A 17,246-nucleotide genomic window follows, 5' to 3' on the forward strand; every position below is an offset into this window, starting at 1 on the left:
GTCGAAACCTATCAAATCAAGTCCGATTGACCTCAAATTTTGCACACAAGTCATAAATAACATAACAAACCTATAAAAATTTTCAGAATTGGATTCCGACCCCGATATCAATAGAAGTCAATTTGTGGTCAAACTTTGAAATCTATAAGCTTTCAAACTTCCAATTTTCAACAAATGGCGATAACCCAAGTTAGGGACCTCCAAATTAAATTTCGGGTATACGCCCAAGTCCCAAATCACGATACGGACCTATCGGAATTATCAAAGCACTGATCCAGGTCCGTTTGCTCAAAACGTTGACTGAAGTCAACTCAATATGAGTTTTGAAGTACTATTTCACATTTTAATCAATTTTTCACATAAAAAATTTTCGGAAAATTTACTGACTGCGCATGAAAGTCGAGAAAAGTTGAATGGTGCTATTTGAGGTTTAAGAACACAGAAATAATTATTAAATTTAAAGATGACTTATCGGGTCATCACACTTAAAATCTTAATAAGCAATCATTGAGTAGTTACGTAACCATATATCCCGTAATTGCTTTTATTGGAGAATAAAATATTAGTTCATAAATAATTCTCACCAACTTCAGGTTCTCATGCGATACAAACTTCTTGGCAAGTTGTTAATTTAAAAAAATTCAAGCAATGCCAAGATTTTGCTAATTTACCAAGACTTAGAGTAGCAATTTTTAGCTGACTTTATATTCTTAGATATTAGCTAGCATTAACATTCCTTTTCAAGAAAAAATCAAATTAGTTATATTAATCATAATTACAATTTTGTCCGACATGAGCATATTGTCAAAGCGTAAAAAGTTAATTAATTTATTGTGTATAGGTTTTTAAAATAATACAATTATAAATAAATATGAAAATCGTTTGTTGATAAATTTATTTTTAAAAATATCTAATTGAATTGCTAAAAATTTAATTTATAAACTTCGTTCAACATTTGCTTATTTATCCTACTTTCCATATCTATATTTTAAAAAATGTAGTCAAAATCGTCATTCATGGACGTGCTCTCTTGATCTATGCAAGATAACGTACTATTTTTTCATGGATTTCAGTTGACCTAACAACTAACATTTATTAATTCTTTTAGAAAAATAAAGGACTCCTAAACCTAAAATAAATTGAAAATGAGCAAAATTTCTAATGTGATTTTCGTGTGTTATTTTTTTTTAAACAAAAAATGTTAGATTATGTAGTTCTAATAAGAAAGAATTTAATACATAAAATTTAGTTGATTTTAATGTCTAAAATATTAGAAAATAATTAGATGTATATTCTTAATATTAGGAAATAATTAAATAATTATATTTTTAGTGTGAAATCGATATTACAGGAGGCAATATTATATATATATATATATATAGTTTAATAAGTAACTTGGCCGGCACAGCAATTAGTATTATACAACATTTACTAATAAGACTTAGATCGAATATCTAACAATTTTTCTGTTACGAATAGCAATTTTCCAAACAACCTATGTAAAATTTATAAACTAAGTGAGATATGAAACCAGCCAAATCCAAAATATGAAACACAATATTATATAAAAATTAACTGAAGTTCGTAAGATGTCAGATATGAAATCATCCAATCCAAATCCAAAGTACGAAACAGAGAATTATATAAAAATTAACAAAAGTTTGCAAGATAAAGAGCATATAAATTCAATTGCCTTATACTTTAAACCAAAACCATTGTTGAAAGAAATTTCCGGATGATAGGTTATATAACACATTAATCTTGTAAGAGATGCCTACAAATATTGCATACAAATTAAAGACCGGGTATAATACAAATTGCTTAGCTATTATGTTCAAAGTTCTAATCAAATACGTGAATGCAAAATTCAACTACTAATATAAAATTTATAAATACGTGAATATAAAATTCAAATATTAATATAAATATATGCATACAAAATTCAACTACTAATGCAAAAAATTTCTGCTCAAAGAAAGAGAACCTAAAACCGTTATATTCTGTAGAAGATTAGTTTATCATAACTCTCCTTGTGTGTGAGCTTTCATACGAAACTTTCCTTGTTTGTATGAATTAGGCCAAATTTTATTAACTAAAAAAACTCCTAAACTTAAAAGAAGATTAAATATAAATGGAGTTTAACGAAAAGCTCTCATAATGTGTAATGGAGTTGAACCAAAATATTTCCTAGTGTGTATGTACGATTTTTTTTCCCTAAATTGTGGGAAATAATTTATGGATATAATTAAATGACTTCATAAATAGTGTAGAACTACTTAAATGGCTATTTCTAAATATTAGAAAAATAATTAAATGACTATTTTATCTAGTGACATTTCGCTATAGTATAGATAGATATAGATATAGATAAGTCTAGAACTTAAAACTAAGATGTAAGTCATTTGGAAAAATGATTAGAAAAAATCTTTTCACAATTATATACCTTGAAAAGTGCCAAATAGAATACAAGCACGTTCTTAGTTAAGAATACCCACTGATGTATAAACCTAGGTCGCATTTACTTTTGGCACCTTTGGTTCAGAACTCTCTTAGCAAGAACAGCAGATTACACAAGCTCAAGCTGCTCTGTTGGTTCTTTGAGGCCAGAATAAAATCAAGCTTACCAGATTTTAGTGAAGCAATTTCATATTATATTTTAAGGAGACGATTTTTAGAAGGCAAACTAAAAGAACAGAAACTGAAGGGAGGAGCAGGTGAGAATGCTTTTACTCCTCTCCTTGCCTCTTTGGTATGGTTATAGAGTAACTGCTGAATCGAACCAGGTAAAAAAAACTGCTGAACATGTAAAGAAAAGACAAACAGGAAGCTGTACTAAGTTTCAAGTTTCATCTATAAATAGGTAGCTGATAAGAAACCAGGTTATATCCATCTTAAAAAGCAATTCCAACATATTGAAAAAAACAAAAAGGTAACATCAGTTCTGCTACGGCTATTCAGCAACTTCAGCACAAGAAAGACATCTGAAAGTATAAATCTAAATAAGGTTGGTGGTGTATAATTGAACTAACATTCAGGCACTCGATGCCTCTTTTCAAGTCCCCAGGACTTCGAGCGTTCCATTCCATCATGTGACAATCTTCTGTGCAAATTTTCCTGGCAAATACAAACCCGAATCAAGAAAGGTTACGAATACATTTCAAACTTTTTATCTGAAAAATTTGCAAGGTCGCGCGCAGCTCTGTGAAAACTAGAAAAGTAGATCTCTTTAAGATGAGAATTTAGTACTCAAGATTCAAAGGAACTCTAGTTAAAAGTGGATAAAAAGATGTACACCTCGAAGAAAAGGAAGCATCAGGATTTCACCATCGTTCTTAACTCTGGTATAGAACCACATTAGCTACAGATAGAGATATTATAATACAGATATACCACTAGATTATGCTAGAACCAATATGACTACAGTACTACTACAACCACCAGAACTACTTGACCACTATGCAGCCAAAAACATTATCAATATCAAGTTATCAACAAGTTCTTCAACTTTTTACTTTGCAATTCTATCATCAATCGATCTTTGGAATGGAAAAATCTATTGCAACCAGTCTACAAATATCACCAAAAACTCCTAAACCTGACCTAATTCAATTGCTACAGCTAAACGTCAGCAACTATGCATAAAGTCCCGTAATCATTTTTTTGAGATGGTAACAAATAAAACTCCAGTAATCCTTTAACAAGAAAAACAGAACATTCAGCATATAAGCTTTCAATGGATGCAATAAAATTTTGATTTAGTAGAGCTGAAGAAAAAAGATGATTGGGGCGAAAAATTCTCTCAAGAGTAGAGAAATTTATATGCAAGATGAAAACAAAACTCAGCATGTTATACATCCATCACAAAAGAAGCCTTGACATCTTATCACAGAAGAAGCATGTCATACAGGGAGCTTAAAATGGTTCACATCCAACACTCACCTGTCTGAGATTCCATGCAATTACATCTTAGTCTTCCTCACTGTCATAAACAATTGCCATCCTGCGATGAGTTGTCGTCTTCCTTGGAGGAGATTCTTCATCCGACTCAATCCCTTTTCGCTTACTTGGTGCTGATTCCCTAGCACTTTGCTTCGGCTCCTGGCGAGTTTTGACAAAAACAAGAAAGGAAAGTGAGAGATATGAAGTAAATGATTTTAACAATCAAATTTCAGATAAGTGAATTCTTCAAACTGCATGGCATCAAAACCCTAGTTAAAGATTTAGCATACAAAACAGTGTTAATCAGCACCAGAACAAAGATTTATAACCATAATAGGGAACTCCAACAGAGAACTAGAAGGTCCCCGTCGAAAGCATATTTCTGTGATCCATCACTTTTGTACAGGTAGTATATTAACGGGGGGATGTTCTGGTTCTGAAGGTTGACGTATTAGATTGATTTCGCTGTAATCTATGTTCCTTTCCAATCTTCCCTCTTGAGTAATCAAATTATACCGGGAGTTCCCCTGATTGTTGCATTTGTTTGAATCTCAACAGGACTGATCACCAAACATGACGACCATGATTATCATGCTCGGAAGAATCAAACTTCAGAAGGGAAATTAAACAAAGGCTGCACAGAAAGAGAGTGAAACATGCAGTAAAAATATTACAAGATAGTACCATAAATGTTTTTCCATCTTCCTTTAAAATTTATAAATTCATTGATTTCATTTTATTTTTTGAAAAGATCTCTTTTGATTAGAAATTAGATTCCACTTCTCTTCCACTATGCTTATCTCCCCCTTGTTTCAACCTTTGATGTCGCTGATGCTGCCTCGGCATGACCATAGGAGCACGGAACACTGAACACGCATCTTCTTCTGGCTCGCACATGGCGATCAACGGTCATTGCAGAAATCTTTGCTAATCATACTGAGATTATTCGGAAAGAGGGAAGAGGGGAGATTGGGCAAATTTATGTGCTGACAAGGAAACTGCCACTGATTGCAGTCTTTGGCTTAGGTAAATGCGATGCAACGATTTGGTAAGTTGGAGATGGTGGCAATCTGCAAGCAGTATATACAAAGAAACGGGATGATATTTGGTAGGTGAGCACAGAATTTGGATTTCGGCGATTTTTGAGTAGCACTCCAAATTCTTCATTATTGTTGAAGAACACCGAAACATCGAACTTGGAGTTCTGCCTTTCAACTTCAAGAACTTCTCCTATTCATGGAACTTGATACATTTTTCACTTTTTAAAAAGGAGGAAATTAGAGACAATTTCATAGAAAACCACACCAAACAAACTACCTAAAAAAAAGTCTACAGCCAGCCCCAAATTGGAACGCATTAAAAATTAAGAGATGAGCTCAAGTATCCTGCCTTATCAAATAATATGAGCTGAACTATCCGAGACATCAATATAGCCAACTCGTAAGAAACCTCTGTTAAGTCATATTTTTTTCTGAGCAGGTAAATTTTTTAACTCCTACATTACGTTAATCTATGTTGATTTATTGATATTCCACGCCTCAAATAACTAGACATTGCACATGACCACTAACTTCTCGAAAATGGATATTTGCACCTGCTGGCACTGACAACGGTTTACACTTTGCTTTGATTTCACCAACTTCTCCACGGAACCGATATATCTAATTTACTATTGTGCCATCCAGCGTCTCAAAAACTTCATATCCAAGCATTAGGCCCTAATCTGATAGATGAAGTGACACCAAGAGCTCACTCATACAAGTAAAATTAAGTAATGCTGACTTCTAAAAGTGGAATGGTTTAGAAACATCGAGAGGAAAACCATCTATTTCCTAGAGGCTACTATACGAACTATTTTCCAGAAAAATGTGCCTTCGCATTTAATACAGACAGCTTTAGAAACAGGCCATAAAAGCCTCGTTGCATGTTCACAAGCGACGGCAAAAAATGCAACACCAGGAACACCTCATGAGATATTCATATCTCATGAGTGATGAAAAGGCTAGCATCCATCGTCCAATATTCTTCCTCCCTTGTTAACAAATTTACCTACAATAGTCAACCTCCCTTGTTACCCATTTTGGGAGGCAGTGCGTCTTGGAGAGCATAGTGTCAGAGGCGGAGCCAGGATTTGAAGCTTATGGGTTCGGGTTCTAATCCTTTTAAGTTACTGGGTTCTAAATTAATAATTTGTACATATTCAATGGATTTTTTAAGACAAATACATGGATTGGACGAAAGCGGTTGGGTTCTGCCGAACCCGTAATCGATGGGCTAGCTCCGCCCCTGCAACAGTTAATTAAAAGTTTGATATGGTTACTCTTTTTCTCTTCTTCTTTTTTTGGCAAGAGTAATATCCGAGCCAACTTGTGTATGCCTCAACTAAGCTATTGGGTACCTGCTACACACCAAGGCTAAGGCTGATAGGAAGAGTCACCTAGAGTCAGCTCTGCGGGGATTCGAACCTTGGTTCCCAAAGTTGGTCCTCCTGGTCTCCAGCCCTTCTATCGTTATGCCATCCGTTAGTTATGTTTGGTAAAATTATTCTATGGCGCACTTTTATTGTTCATTAGCAAAATAAACTTTCAAATTGAAATTCCACATGTTAAATAAGCGAGCAAGAGAGAATTTCTTCAAAATCTCTACCAAGAAGTATTGCTTTATAAGCATAAGAGTTCTTTTAAGCTAAAAGTACTTATCGCTGTTAATCTAACACAATAATTAGTATTTTCTAAAAATTTGAAGAAGAATAAGGTAGATAAGTTAATTATCTGTTCCAAAATTCGAGCTGGCAGCTTTGTAGCTTTTGTCCTGCTCCTAGATATTTAATTTAATACGACATAACAAGTTTCACACTTCAGACAATCTTATCTCAAAATTACTACACTGGCAGCACACAAAATAACCAGATATTGCAGCTGATAGCTTGTAGTGCCACCAATTTACTGCACAAGGGATACAGCAAGGAGCCCACGTGGTCTTGAAAGTCTCATTAGCATATCTAGCAAACATTAGGTCAATATCTTGCTAAGCCACTCCAGCATCTATAAGGAATCCTTACCCTGATTAACATGTTTATAAAACTATCCTCAATATTTTACTAAGCAAACATCTGACTCTGCTGCCCAGGAAAATGGCACGCAAAGTCAAACACTATATGCATCTGGCTGAACCATCTCATTGATTTATATGAGAAGGCCTATGTGTCTGGAAAGATTACAGCAGTTCTGGCACGGCAGTTTACAAACTAGCAGATTAAGAAATACCCTCAAAAGTATAGAGAACTTTCCAGTAAAAGTTTAAACTTCTCGCAATTACCTATTTATTAAACGCAATACATGATCAAAAAGGTTCAGATGGGATTTACTGGACAATGAAGATCAGTTTCCTACCTCAGCCTCCTCTTCTGACTCTTCATATGCCTCTTCCTCCTCGCCCTGATCACGCTCTTCCTCTTCTTCATATTCCTGCTCCTCCTGCACATCCCTTCTACGTGGGGGAGACCTCTCTTCTTCCTCTTCCTCCTCTTCAGTTTCATACTCAGACTCCTCCTTCTCACTATCTTCAAAATCAATAGGGCGCCGAGAATGTTTTGAAGCAGACAATGATGTTTGTCTAGGAATATCTTTCTGACCAAGGGGAAAATCTTCATGTTAGCTGAAAGAAGTAGCAAAGAAAATAAGGGGAAATTTCTTTAATTCTACAAGACTTCTGCACCTTTTTTGCATTAATGATTCGTTTCTCAGCTTGAGCTTCCATTTCTAGATCTTCCTCAAAGCGACGTCGAGCAGCAGACCGTCGAGAGTCATAGTAATCAGTATCCTCTTCCTGATAATGAGAGAAAATTCCAATAGGCAGATATCAAGATAGATCAGAGTGGCAATTCTTCTAAGGAATGCCGAGCAGTTCAACTAATGTCTCCCACAAGGCAACACCCATATAAACACTGAATCATGTGAACATATAATACATCCACTTCAAAGAAAGCAGGGATCAGGAGGTTTCTATGCACAATGCCACTGTATAATGCTTCCTACAATATGTATGGTAGATGAAAATAGAAAACCTTACCTCCTCAAGCGCATCCTCTAAGAAACCAGGAGAGAGTTGGCGCTCCCTACGTACAGCAGGCATGTATTTACGGCTGACCTTCTCCTTTTTCCGGTTGAGGATTACATTTGCTCTTATTGTTTGGCTTTCAGCCTTCATAGACAAAAGGAATGTCAAAGTCAACTTATCAGCTATAACATAACAAAAGCAAAACATAATCCATTACTCATCAATTTTACCTTTTCCTTTTGCTCTTTCTCCCTCTCAGGGTCAATGTCAGTGAAACAGTTCTTCACTTTGTATACCTTCTTATGACGTGAATCAACAAGGGCAGTCAATAAACGGTGAGAGTTTGATGTCAAGGATGAAGGCATAAACCTCATCTTTCTTAAAATTCTCCCTTGCGATTGTAGTATTCCCTGCGAGTTAAGTGTTTATGCTAGGGATCACTGGGTAATAAACGTCATAAATTACAGACTTTTGGAATGAAGACAAAAAGGTAAACAGTATTCAACCTAATATGATCATCAAGATCAATTGCAGCAAATGCTTATATTTGCACGTCATAGGCGTCAATCTAATCACAATAGGAGTATGTAAGCTGATCTCACACTTAATACTACCTCACTGAAATTGGAATAGCCTCCAGCTTCTGATTCACTTAATCTTTGATAGGATATAGCAATAGCAAAAATATAAAAGAATCAATTGATAACTAGCAAATGAATGCCATTGCTAGCCAAAACATTTTAATGGTAGTCTTCATTGAAAATAAAGAAGCAGGATGGGGTCATTGATAACACCTTAAGGGCTCGTTTGGTACGAGGGATAAGGGATAATTAATCCCGGGATTAAATTTGAGATGAGTTTATCCCATATTTGGTTGGGATAAAATCGTGGTATAACTAATCCCGGGATTAGTTATCCCGGGATTATAGTATTTTTTTATCCCTATGGGAGGGTGGGATAATTAATCCCAGGATAACTAACCCCGGAATAATTAATCATGGGATAACTTGTTTCCCAACCAAACGACCCCTAAAAGTACACCAGCACCAAGAAGTAAGTCTTGTTTGTGGAATGCAGGAGATGACAGGATCATAATCCATGGACAAAGGAATTGAATTAAAATGGGATATCCAGTCTGTAGCTCCATTGGGCATTTAATTTGAAATATGAGAAAATTTTCCTACTCAAATTCCCTTGGCACAGTTCCATCTTTTGCGTTCAAAAGTTGTATCATGTAATTTAACCAATTGATTTCCCAACCAACTAATGTTGTATTTTCGCCACAAATTTGACAACGGTCATCAAAATTCAACATGTTTCTTTAAGACCTTTCGATAGTCAGGCAACATCCATCATATTTCCCTTGAGAAACTTGCAGCAACTTCAGGCATTTTTCCTATACGTAAAGTACAGCAAATAATGGAAGGAAAAAGTACTAAAATTGTTGACCCAGAAAAAGTACCCCTTCCATCCTTTTCACATCACAGTATGTGAATGGAAACAAAGTTTAAGATGTTACTTTGACATATGAATTACACATTTTACCCACATTGATTGAGGGAATGGGCTGTAATTTCCTCATATGGACAGTCCCCATCTCATGGCTAGTTTTTGAGATTGAGTTAGGCATGGTACCAAAGCTTAACCATGCTGTTGTGTTTCTCAATACTGCACCCCAAGTTTTTTATTGACCGAGAAAACCCAAGGGACAGTGATGCACGGTTTAAAACTCGGTCGAGCCAGCCCCTCTACCCTTCTCCACTTAAATACCAGGACTATGATAGGGTTCAAAACAGTGATGTGTGCCTAACCCACACATCACGCGCTGCTCTTACCACTAGACCAAAGCCTTAGGGGAATAGTGAAGCTCCATGTAATGTTATACACTTATACTCACTCCAGATGTCCAATCTTGGCCAGCGACTAGGTGTTAGAGTGTTCCACATAAGTTGAATGAATAAATTGTTGTCTCCTTGTATGATCTTGGACAATTCTAACTTCATGAGCTAACTTTTAAGGTTGAGTCCCCCAACGTACATTTTCTTTACAATATTAGTTGGTACTCAAAGAAGTATTAATGTATTGAGTGGGAGTTAGTTTGATAGAGAAAAATATCACTATCATAGTTTTAAATTTGAATAGTTAAATGGCTGTAAATTCTTCAAAGTCGTGTAAGTTGTATAGAAGAAAAAAAATAATTGAATGATATCCAAGACATCCCAATATAGAAAAAGCCCATAAATTGGGACGGAATGAAACGGATGGAGACATGCAGCCAAGCTTCCTCCGAAAGGGATAAAAATCACAGGTTGAGGGAGGAGACTGATCTGGCGAAAAAGTAAAGAGGAAAGGAGTCTTCCGGTGGTGAAGGAAAGATGAGCAATCTGGGATGGAAGGAATCTGTGGACGGATAAAGAGACAACCAGGTAGGGAAGGAGGGAAGAGAGAACGGGGACGAGGAAAGTGGGGAAGGTGATCAGAACTGGGGTTAAGGAAAGTCACCAGAGTAGGACCAGTACCGCAGAATGGAGCAGGGAAAAGATGGTTACTGTCTGCTGCTAGGTTTGACAGGAGGAGGAAGGACAGAGATGGGCAGAGAGTGTTTGCTTAACTTGTTGATGCTAGAGGAATAAATATTCATTTTGATTTTAAACCTCATAATCTACTTACCCCCACCCCACACACACACACAAGCAAGACAGTCCAGAATCCAGATATCAGTCAATTACTAATCCTATTATCTATGAAGCCCGAAGTACAATTTCCTAATTAATACGGAGTAAAAATTACTACTGCATATTTTAATCTCCTACAAATCATCCAGTGATTAAACAAACTGTGAGAACCTCATAAGGCTAAACTGTTACAAGTTCTTTCTTTTTGGTGAATCTATGAGTGTATATCTGCTGTTTTGACGAAAGGATCACTATGTTCCCTGAAATTCCCATCCCACGTTACTAGGATTGTGCATCACATATGAGAAGTGACAACAGACATGAGATTCACCTTTCCGTGTCTTAGAAACAGGTGGGCTTGATCATGCTGGGCATCTTGCACAGATATGTCCAGAACTTCATTTCCAATCATTAATTGTACACTGCCATCAGACCATTCCACAAAGCGTGCATTGCTTTCTACCTACATATAGAAACATTCATTCAGTCAGTACGAACAAATGCTAAATGAATGAGAAATTTTCTCATTGATCTTTGAATCCATACGATATTAAAGTGATCACAAAGTTACACAAATGAGATAAATAACGAACAAGCTGTCCAGCTTCTTGAGTTATTCCAAAATACACATCAGCAATATTTGACAGCACAGCAAAAATGTTAAAGCCAAGATAGCCTACTAATATTTTACAAAGATAAGAAATATAACCAATTAAATAATTACCTCCTTTTCTAGATTTCATGTTCATTTGATGTTACCTTATGTCTTCTGTTTCTTTTCTTCTTTTTTTTCCCTTTTCCCTTTTCCCTTGTCATTATTCATCTTTCCTTCCACTAACATTTTAATTGTTTTAATTATGTGGAATAAACTTCAGAAAAACAAAATTTCCCTTTTTTGTAAAAGAAAAAATACCAGTCAACACCAAGCGGATGAGCTTAACTTACAGTAATATCTGATGAATCAAGCTATGCAACGTAAACAAGCGTAAAGTTGCTTATTTCATCAGGACACCCAGAGACATGATCTGATTTTCTGAAACCACACCACAGCATATAAATATAACAGAGTTTATTCAAAGATTCACTTGCGTATTTTGCTAGGGTTTTTAACTTCCCTCCATCAGACAATGTTATTAACTAAGCAAATTCGCTTATTAGTTGCAGATTCTTCTGTCACAGAAACATCATCTTCAACATAATGTATTAAATATTCATTTGAATTTGATAACACCATTTCGATGACGTGATGTTTACCTGATGTACCTTATGTCTTCTGGTCTGTTTTCTTTTTTCCCTTTCCCTTGTCATTATTCATGTTTCCTTCTCCCAATTGTTTGATTCAGTTCCTATAATCAAGGAATAACACCACTACGATTTTTAATTGCTTTAATTATGTGAATAGACTTTGTTTAATAAGGTGAATTATGTAGAATAACTTCAGAACTACAAAATTTTCCCTTTTTCTTAAAGAAATATGTCCCCTATCAGCATCAGACAACGCCATGCCAACGATCTTAAAAGCTTAAATTAATATCTGATGAATCAAAGAATGTGCAAAAGGAGAAACGGAAAAAACTTGCTTATTTCATCAGGAAAATCAGAGATAGATCTGCTTTTCTGATCCATGCCAGGCATATAGATACAACCAAGTTAGTTACAATTCACTTACAGTTGTTGTTCCATCGGGCTTTTTAACTTTCCTCCATCGAACAATGTTGTTAACTAAGCTGATGCGTTTCTTAGATCCAGATTCATCAGTCACAAAGACGTCCTCTTCAACATATGTCGCTGGATCAAAGGGCTTAGGATCAATGCCCATTATGTTAGAAACCTTGATCATGTTCATCTGCATTATAAGAAAGTCAATGAGTAAAACTTTTTTCAATCATTAAAGGTTCCAGGGGTCGACAGAAAAGGCAGCAACAACACTGACCAGCATGAATGAAGTTTTCAATATTTGACAACCCCACATGAGCCATAGCATCAAATGGATCAACTGAACTTGCTTGTGTAAAAGAAATAACTGGACTAAAGTTTAGTCCGATTGAAAGTTCTTTTCCCAATAAAAACTTAAAATCTGTTTAAGGTTCTCAGAGGATAAGCCATGATATAACATTCTTGGATCTAAAGAATCCATGTGATAAATTGGATGCTTACATATGGGAGGAAAATAATTTATTAGCTTTACAACAAAAGACTAAGTTGTGACGAAGACTTAGTTGTTGTTGTTAAACTTGCATTAGTACGGTATTTCCGTATTTGCAAAAAGTCTTTCCAGTGACTAGTCTATTCTCATCCTTTCGACACAATGATTCCCCCTATTCATTCGTTCTCTGATCAAGCTTTTGATAACTTCAAGCCCAAAAGGTTTCAAAAGAAAAAGTAGTTAAAATACCATGAGTGAGATTTCTTCTTTTCCCCCCTTCTCTATCACAGATGATAGAATTAGAAGATGCTGATGGTAATGATGTACTGAGAAATATAAAAGACGTGTGTGTTCCACTAGTTAGTCTAGATATGAATGATTCGGGAAAATTTCGTGCAATACAGTCTGCAAAAATGGACCTACAAATTTAAGTTGACTGGACTTCTGAACCTTCTCAGAAAAGATGATCAAGCTTCTCTAAAGCTAATCGGTAAATGTAAACTACCAAGAGCATCATAGAAAAAACTACAACCACTGAGCAATATCAACCAAGTTTTCTTATTATTCAAAATTTAGCTGCAAACTGATGCAACCAAAAGGGAAAAATAAAAGGAACAAACATGAAAAAAAAGTTCTGAATTAGGTTAGAAGTAACAAGAAAGAATACTGGCCTTATCTGAATAAGCTGGAGGTGGACGCAATGGAATCTCCAGCTCTAATGGGGGCCCAACTGGTTTTTCCTTAGTTTTAGATTCCACTTGCTCTTCTTCAGACTCGTATCCGCCGTCATCTTCAGGTATAATATCTTCTGGCCTCACTTTCCCATAGCTAGTTTCTTCTTCCATAGGAGATATCTGCAATGGAAATATTTTTAAACTCATAAGTGGTACCGCAGAAGAACTAAAGTTGAAGAGCACTGCTCATTTAGCACTTATACAAACATTTTGCTCCTCATCAATTTGATCCTGAACAACATAATCAGCCTCTTCTTCATCCTCTGAATCCCCAAATACATCACGAATCTCTGGGGCAGAGGATATGTGAGCCTCATCTTTCTCTTCCCCAGGGGACTTGCTGCAAAACAAAAAATCACTGTGTTCAAAATCTTTGGGATGCAACAAAACAACATCAAAAGATAATTCCTTTTCTCCACGATAAGAAATCAAAATTTCACTGACCAACTTATGTAACCAAACCTTTTACGTCTGGGTTTTTTACAATTTGTCCATGTATGTGATAATATTTCAGAGTGATATGAGGGATTTACAACTCAAGCACAATCTGCCACCATGTAGTTGTCATCCATCAAGTAGATTGCTTAGAAGTAATTGATGTGCCAACTCCAAATTCAATAAGCAGATAGTCTGTCCAGATGTCTTACAAACTTACCTTTTGGAAACCCATACGCTTGAGAAATAAAACAAAGGCTATTGTCAACTGTCAAACTTGCAAGACTGTAGTTCTTGAGAACCTTTTTTCTTTACATATAAGTGTTGTAGTTCTTGAATTCTAAACGCCAAACTGAAGTTCTACACCAGTTACTCAAACCCTCGCGGGAACCACTCAACCCGTGGAGCAACCATTAGGATCCAGGCTTTTCCTGTTAATTTTATGGTTAAGGTGGTTTGGCAGTTTTCCCTCTTCATTCCTATGGCTTAAAGGAAGCAAACTGGATTAAAATGCTCAGGTATGAGCACAAGCAACTTTAATTTGTTAGGACTTTCATAGATAAGTAGACTAAGAAAAAGTGAGAACAGAGGTTGCAGGATAGAATTAAGGTGTAGAATGTTCAAAAGGCAAATCATGACTAATGTACAAATATGAAGAGAAGGCAAGATCAAATATTTTGTTTAGATGAAATTCCGTTCCATGCATGGTAGTGGAAACTTAACTTTGATAGGACTCGTCATTGGATTTAGAATCACAAAAGGATGGAGAGAGATTGAGAAAACTATTGCCGATGCCATTATCCAAGATACCTTTTCTTTCAATCTAGTGGTTCCCTTTCAAAAATAACTTTTATCAAAATTGCACACTCCTTGTCACATTGAACATATACACAATTGAGATAGTAAGACTTTGCAAAATGCTCCTATAACGAGCCAAAAATGCAAGCAATTCCACATGATTATTGAGTTTTGTTGTCTCAAACATACACCTAGTACGCCACTAGATCCTTGGAGTATAAAAGTTTGATTAGCACGCAAAGTAAAACAGCATTTCTGCCAGTACATGTACTCGAGTGATGAGAGTAAAAAGAGAGTGGGCACACTTTACAATCCAAATGATCAACAACTTGAACCATGGGCTGGTGATGAAAGAGAGCAGAACATGTCTGTACATTCTCCAAAGCAAAAAACATCTAGAAGAAAAAGGGAAAAAAAAAAGAAAAGAAGTGGAGAGAGGAAGGAACAGGCAACCAATTACCTTGGACTTCTTGCTTGATTTACTTCCTCGTCTTCATTGTCACCAAATCGGTTTTCCTCAGATCTTTCTGATTCACTGTCAATTACTTCCCTCCTCCTACTAGTCACTACTCTTTGACCATATTCTTCTTTTTCATCACTCTCTGAGTCTCTTCCTTCACTTTCTACCCTTTGATCACCAACCTCTATTTCCTGAGAACTCTGATCTCTTTCACCCTCACTCTCTCCTTGACCAGGATCAACATCTTGCATTTCACCTTCACTCTCCATCTCAGCCTCCCCTTGGCCTTCCACTTCTACTTCTCCTTCACCTTCAACATCAGCTTCACCTTCTCCTTCTGGCTCCAGCCCTCCATCCCCATCATCCTGAAGACGAAATAATCGCACAAGAACAGTTTCAAAGTCCGAAATGTTTATGTGACCAGACATAAATAAGAATGAAGAATGCGAATTCCAATTCCCAAGAAGCAAAGCTTACATCGATTGAAATTCTGAAGCTTTCTTTTCTTTTAACCAATACATTAACATATATCATGTCAGATCACTTCAAGAAACATCATCGAGTAGAGGGTGAAAGACAGAATTTTAAAAAATTAAAGCAATCAAACTAAACTACTATGTCCCAACAAATCTTCATATGCTACAGCTACAAATAATGCCAATGCATGTATCAATGACGATACAAAAAATGTTCCCTAGTCCTCATAATTTAAATAGGATTTCTTGTACGTACTCATTTTAGGAAATCCAACTTTATCTTGAAAGTAGCATACATTTCAACATTCCCTCGGATGGCATGCCATAGAACAAGCCACTTCGTTCAAACCACTGAGCTGACTATACACATTCAAAAATATCAACTAAAGAGGACCGCAACTCATCAAGACTCTCTTTCCTGCTTTTTTGCTCGAAAAAATACTCCCTCCATTACCGTTTAACGTGACCTATTCCCTTTTTAGAAGGTTCCAAAAAGAAAAGCCTCTTTCTAAATTTGAAAATAATTTTACTGAACCTACCCATTTTATGCATAATAACAAACTTTTATATCTGAAGTCTAATAGCCAACGGCATTTTTAAACCACAAGTTTTAAAAGTATTCCTTTATTTCTTAAATTCTTGCGTTCCTCAAATAGGTTCACAAATAAATATACACGATGACCAATTGAAATGAAGGGAGTAGTTGGATTCAACCAGCTTGAAATCATTCTTCCACACGTTAAACAATAAATATAAACGATGATGGCCAATTAGGGCCAAATTAACACTTCAGCGAAAAATCAAACAAAACCATATCACATTAATTAATTAACAAAAATTTTAAAAAGAAAGAAGAAGTTGATGAATCAGAAGAGGGGATTGAGATAAAAATTCGAACCGAAGCGTAATCGGGTTGACGGTTGGATTCGTGTTCGGATTCAACCTCCTCCTCCTCTTCTTCTTCTTCTTCGGATTGGTCTCCGAATAGGTTTTGCATCATCTGATGCCTCTTCTCTTCTCCCACCATCGCTCCTCTTTGCTCTCTTCTTCCTCTTTGCTTTACTCTCTCTTTTTCTCTTCAATTCGGTGTTTTTTTGGCCTTTTTCTGAGTTGCTGATACTGTTTTGTAACGCCTCTTAGAAACTGTGAAGCTGGGTAATATCACACCTGTATTCGAAGTTTTTACTAAACGGACTGCCTGTTAGGTTTAAAATATGATAAGCCAATGAGAAAATACATACGAAATAATTGCTATGAAATATAGCTTAAAGTACCAATATAGAATAAGTAAAAACAAGTTAAAAAATATAGAAAGAATAGAGGAGAGAGTCCTATTTCTTATTAAATTGTGTGTATGCATGAAAAGTGAAGAAAAATATGTCGAATATGTCATTAAGCATAAAAATATGTCATTGAATATGTTATTAAGCATTTGAAAAGATCACGAAGTAAGAGTAGATATCCACCATAATTTGATTTTTCTTATAGCAGTCCCTCTTTGATGTTCATAGATAATGTGTCTCG

At 35.8% G+C, this 17,246-nt stretch overlaps 1 protein-coding gene across 1 annotated transcript; it reads right to left on the minus strand.

Annotated features, from left to right (window-relative positions):
- Positions 1-2,828: 2,828 nt before the first annotated feature.
- On the minus strand, positions 2,829-16,870 carry LOC104108315 (protein LEO1 homolog). Its single transcript, XM_009617318.4, has 12 exons — positions 16,621-16,870; positions 15,247-15,611; positions 13,761-13,893; positions 13,491-13,673; positions 12,343-12,519; positions 11,005-11,136; positions 8,229-8,408; positions 8,011-8,142; positions 7,657-7,767; positions 7,332-7,568; positions 3,940-4,098; positions 2,829-3,114 (listed from the first exon to the last, which is right to left on the minus strand). The coding sequence occupies exons 1-11, from the start codon at positions 16,747-16,749 to the stop codon at positions 3,967-3,969; spliced, it is 1,911 nt and encodes a 636-aa protein (XP_009615613.1). The 5' UTR covers positions 16,750-16,870; the 3' UTR covers positions 2,829-3,114; positions 3,940-3,966.
- Between the last annotated feature and the right edge of the window lie 376 nt (positions 16,871-17,246).

The sequence above is a fragment of the Nicotiana tomentosiformis genome, chromosome 3 (assembly GCF_000390325.3).
Source record: "Nicotiana tomentosiformis chromosome 3, ASM39032v3, whole genome shotgun sequence".
NCBI lineage: Eukaryota > Viridiplantae > Streptophyta > Magnoliopsida > Solanales > Solanaceae > Nicotiana > Nicotiana tomentosiformis.

Coding starts and splice junctions, on each gene's coding strand:
- LOC104108315 (XM_009617318.4), bottom strand. CDS start 16,749: ATGGTGGGAGAAGAGAAGAGGCATCAGATGATGCAAAACCTATTCGGA. Junction 13,674..13,760: donor AAATTGATGAGGAGCAAAAT/GTTTGTATAAGT, acceptor TTTCCATTGCAG/ATATCTCCTATGGAAGAAGA. Junction 8,143..8,228: donor AGAAAGAGCAAAAGGAAAAG/GTAAAATTGATG, acceptor TTGTCTATGAAG/GCTGAAAGCCAAACAATAAG.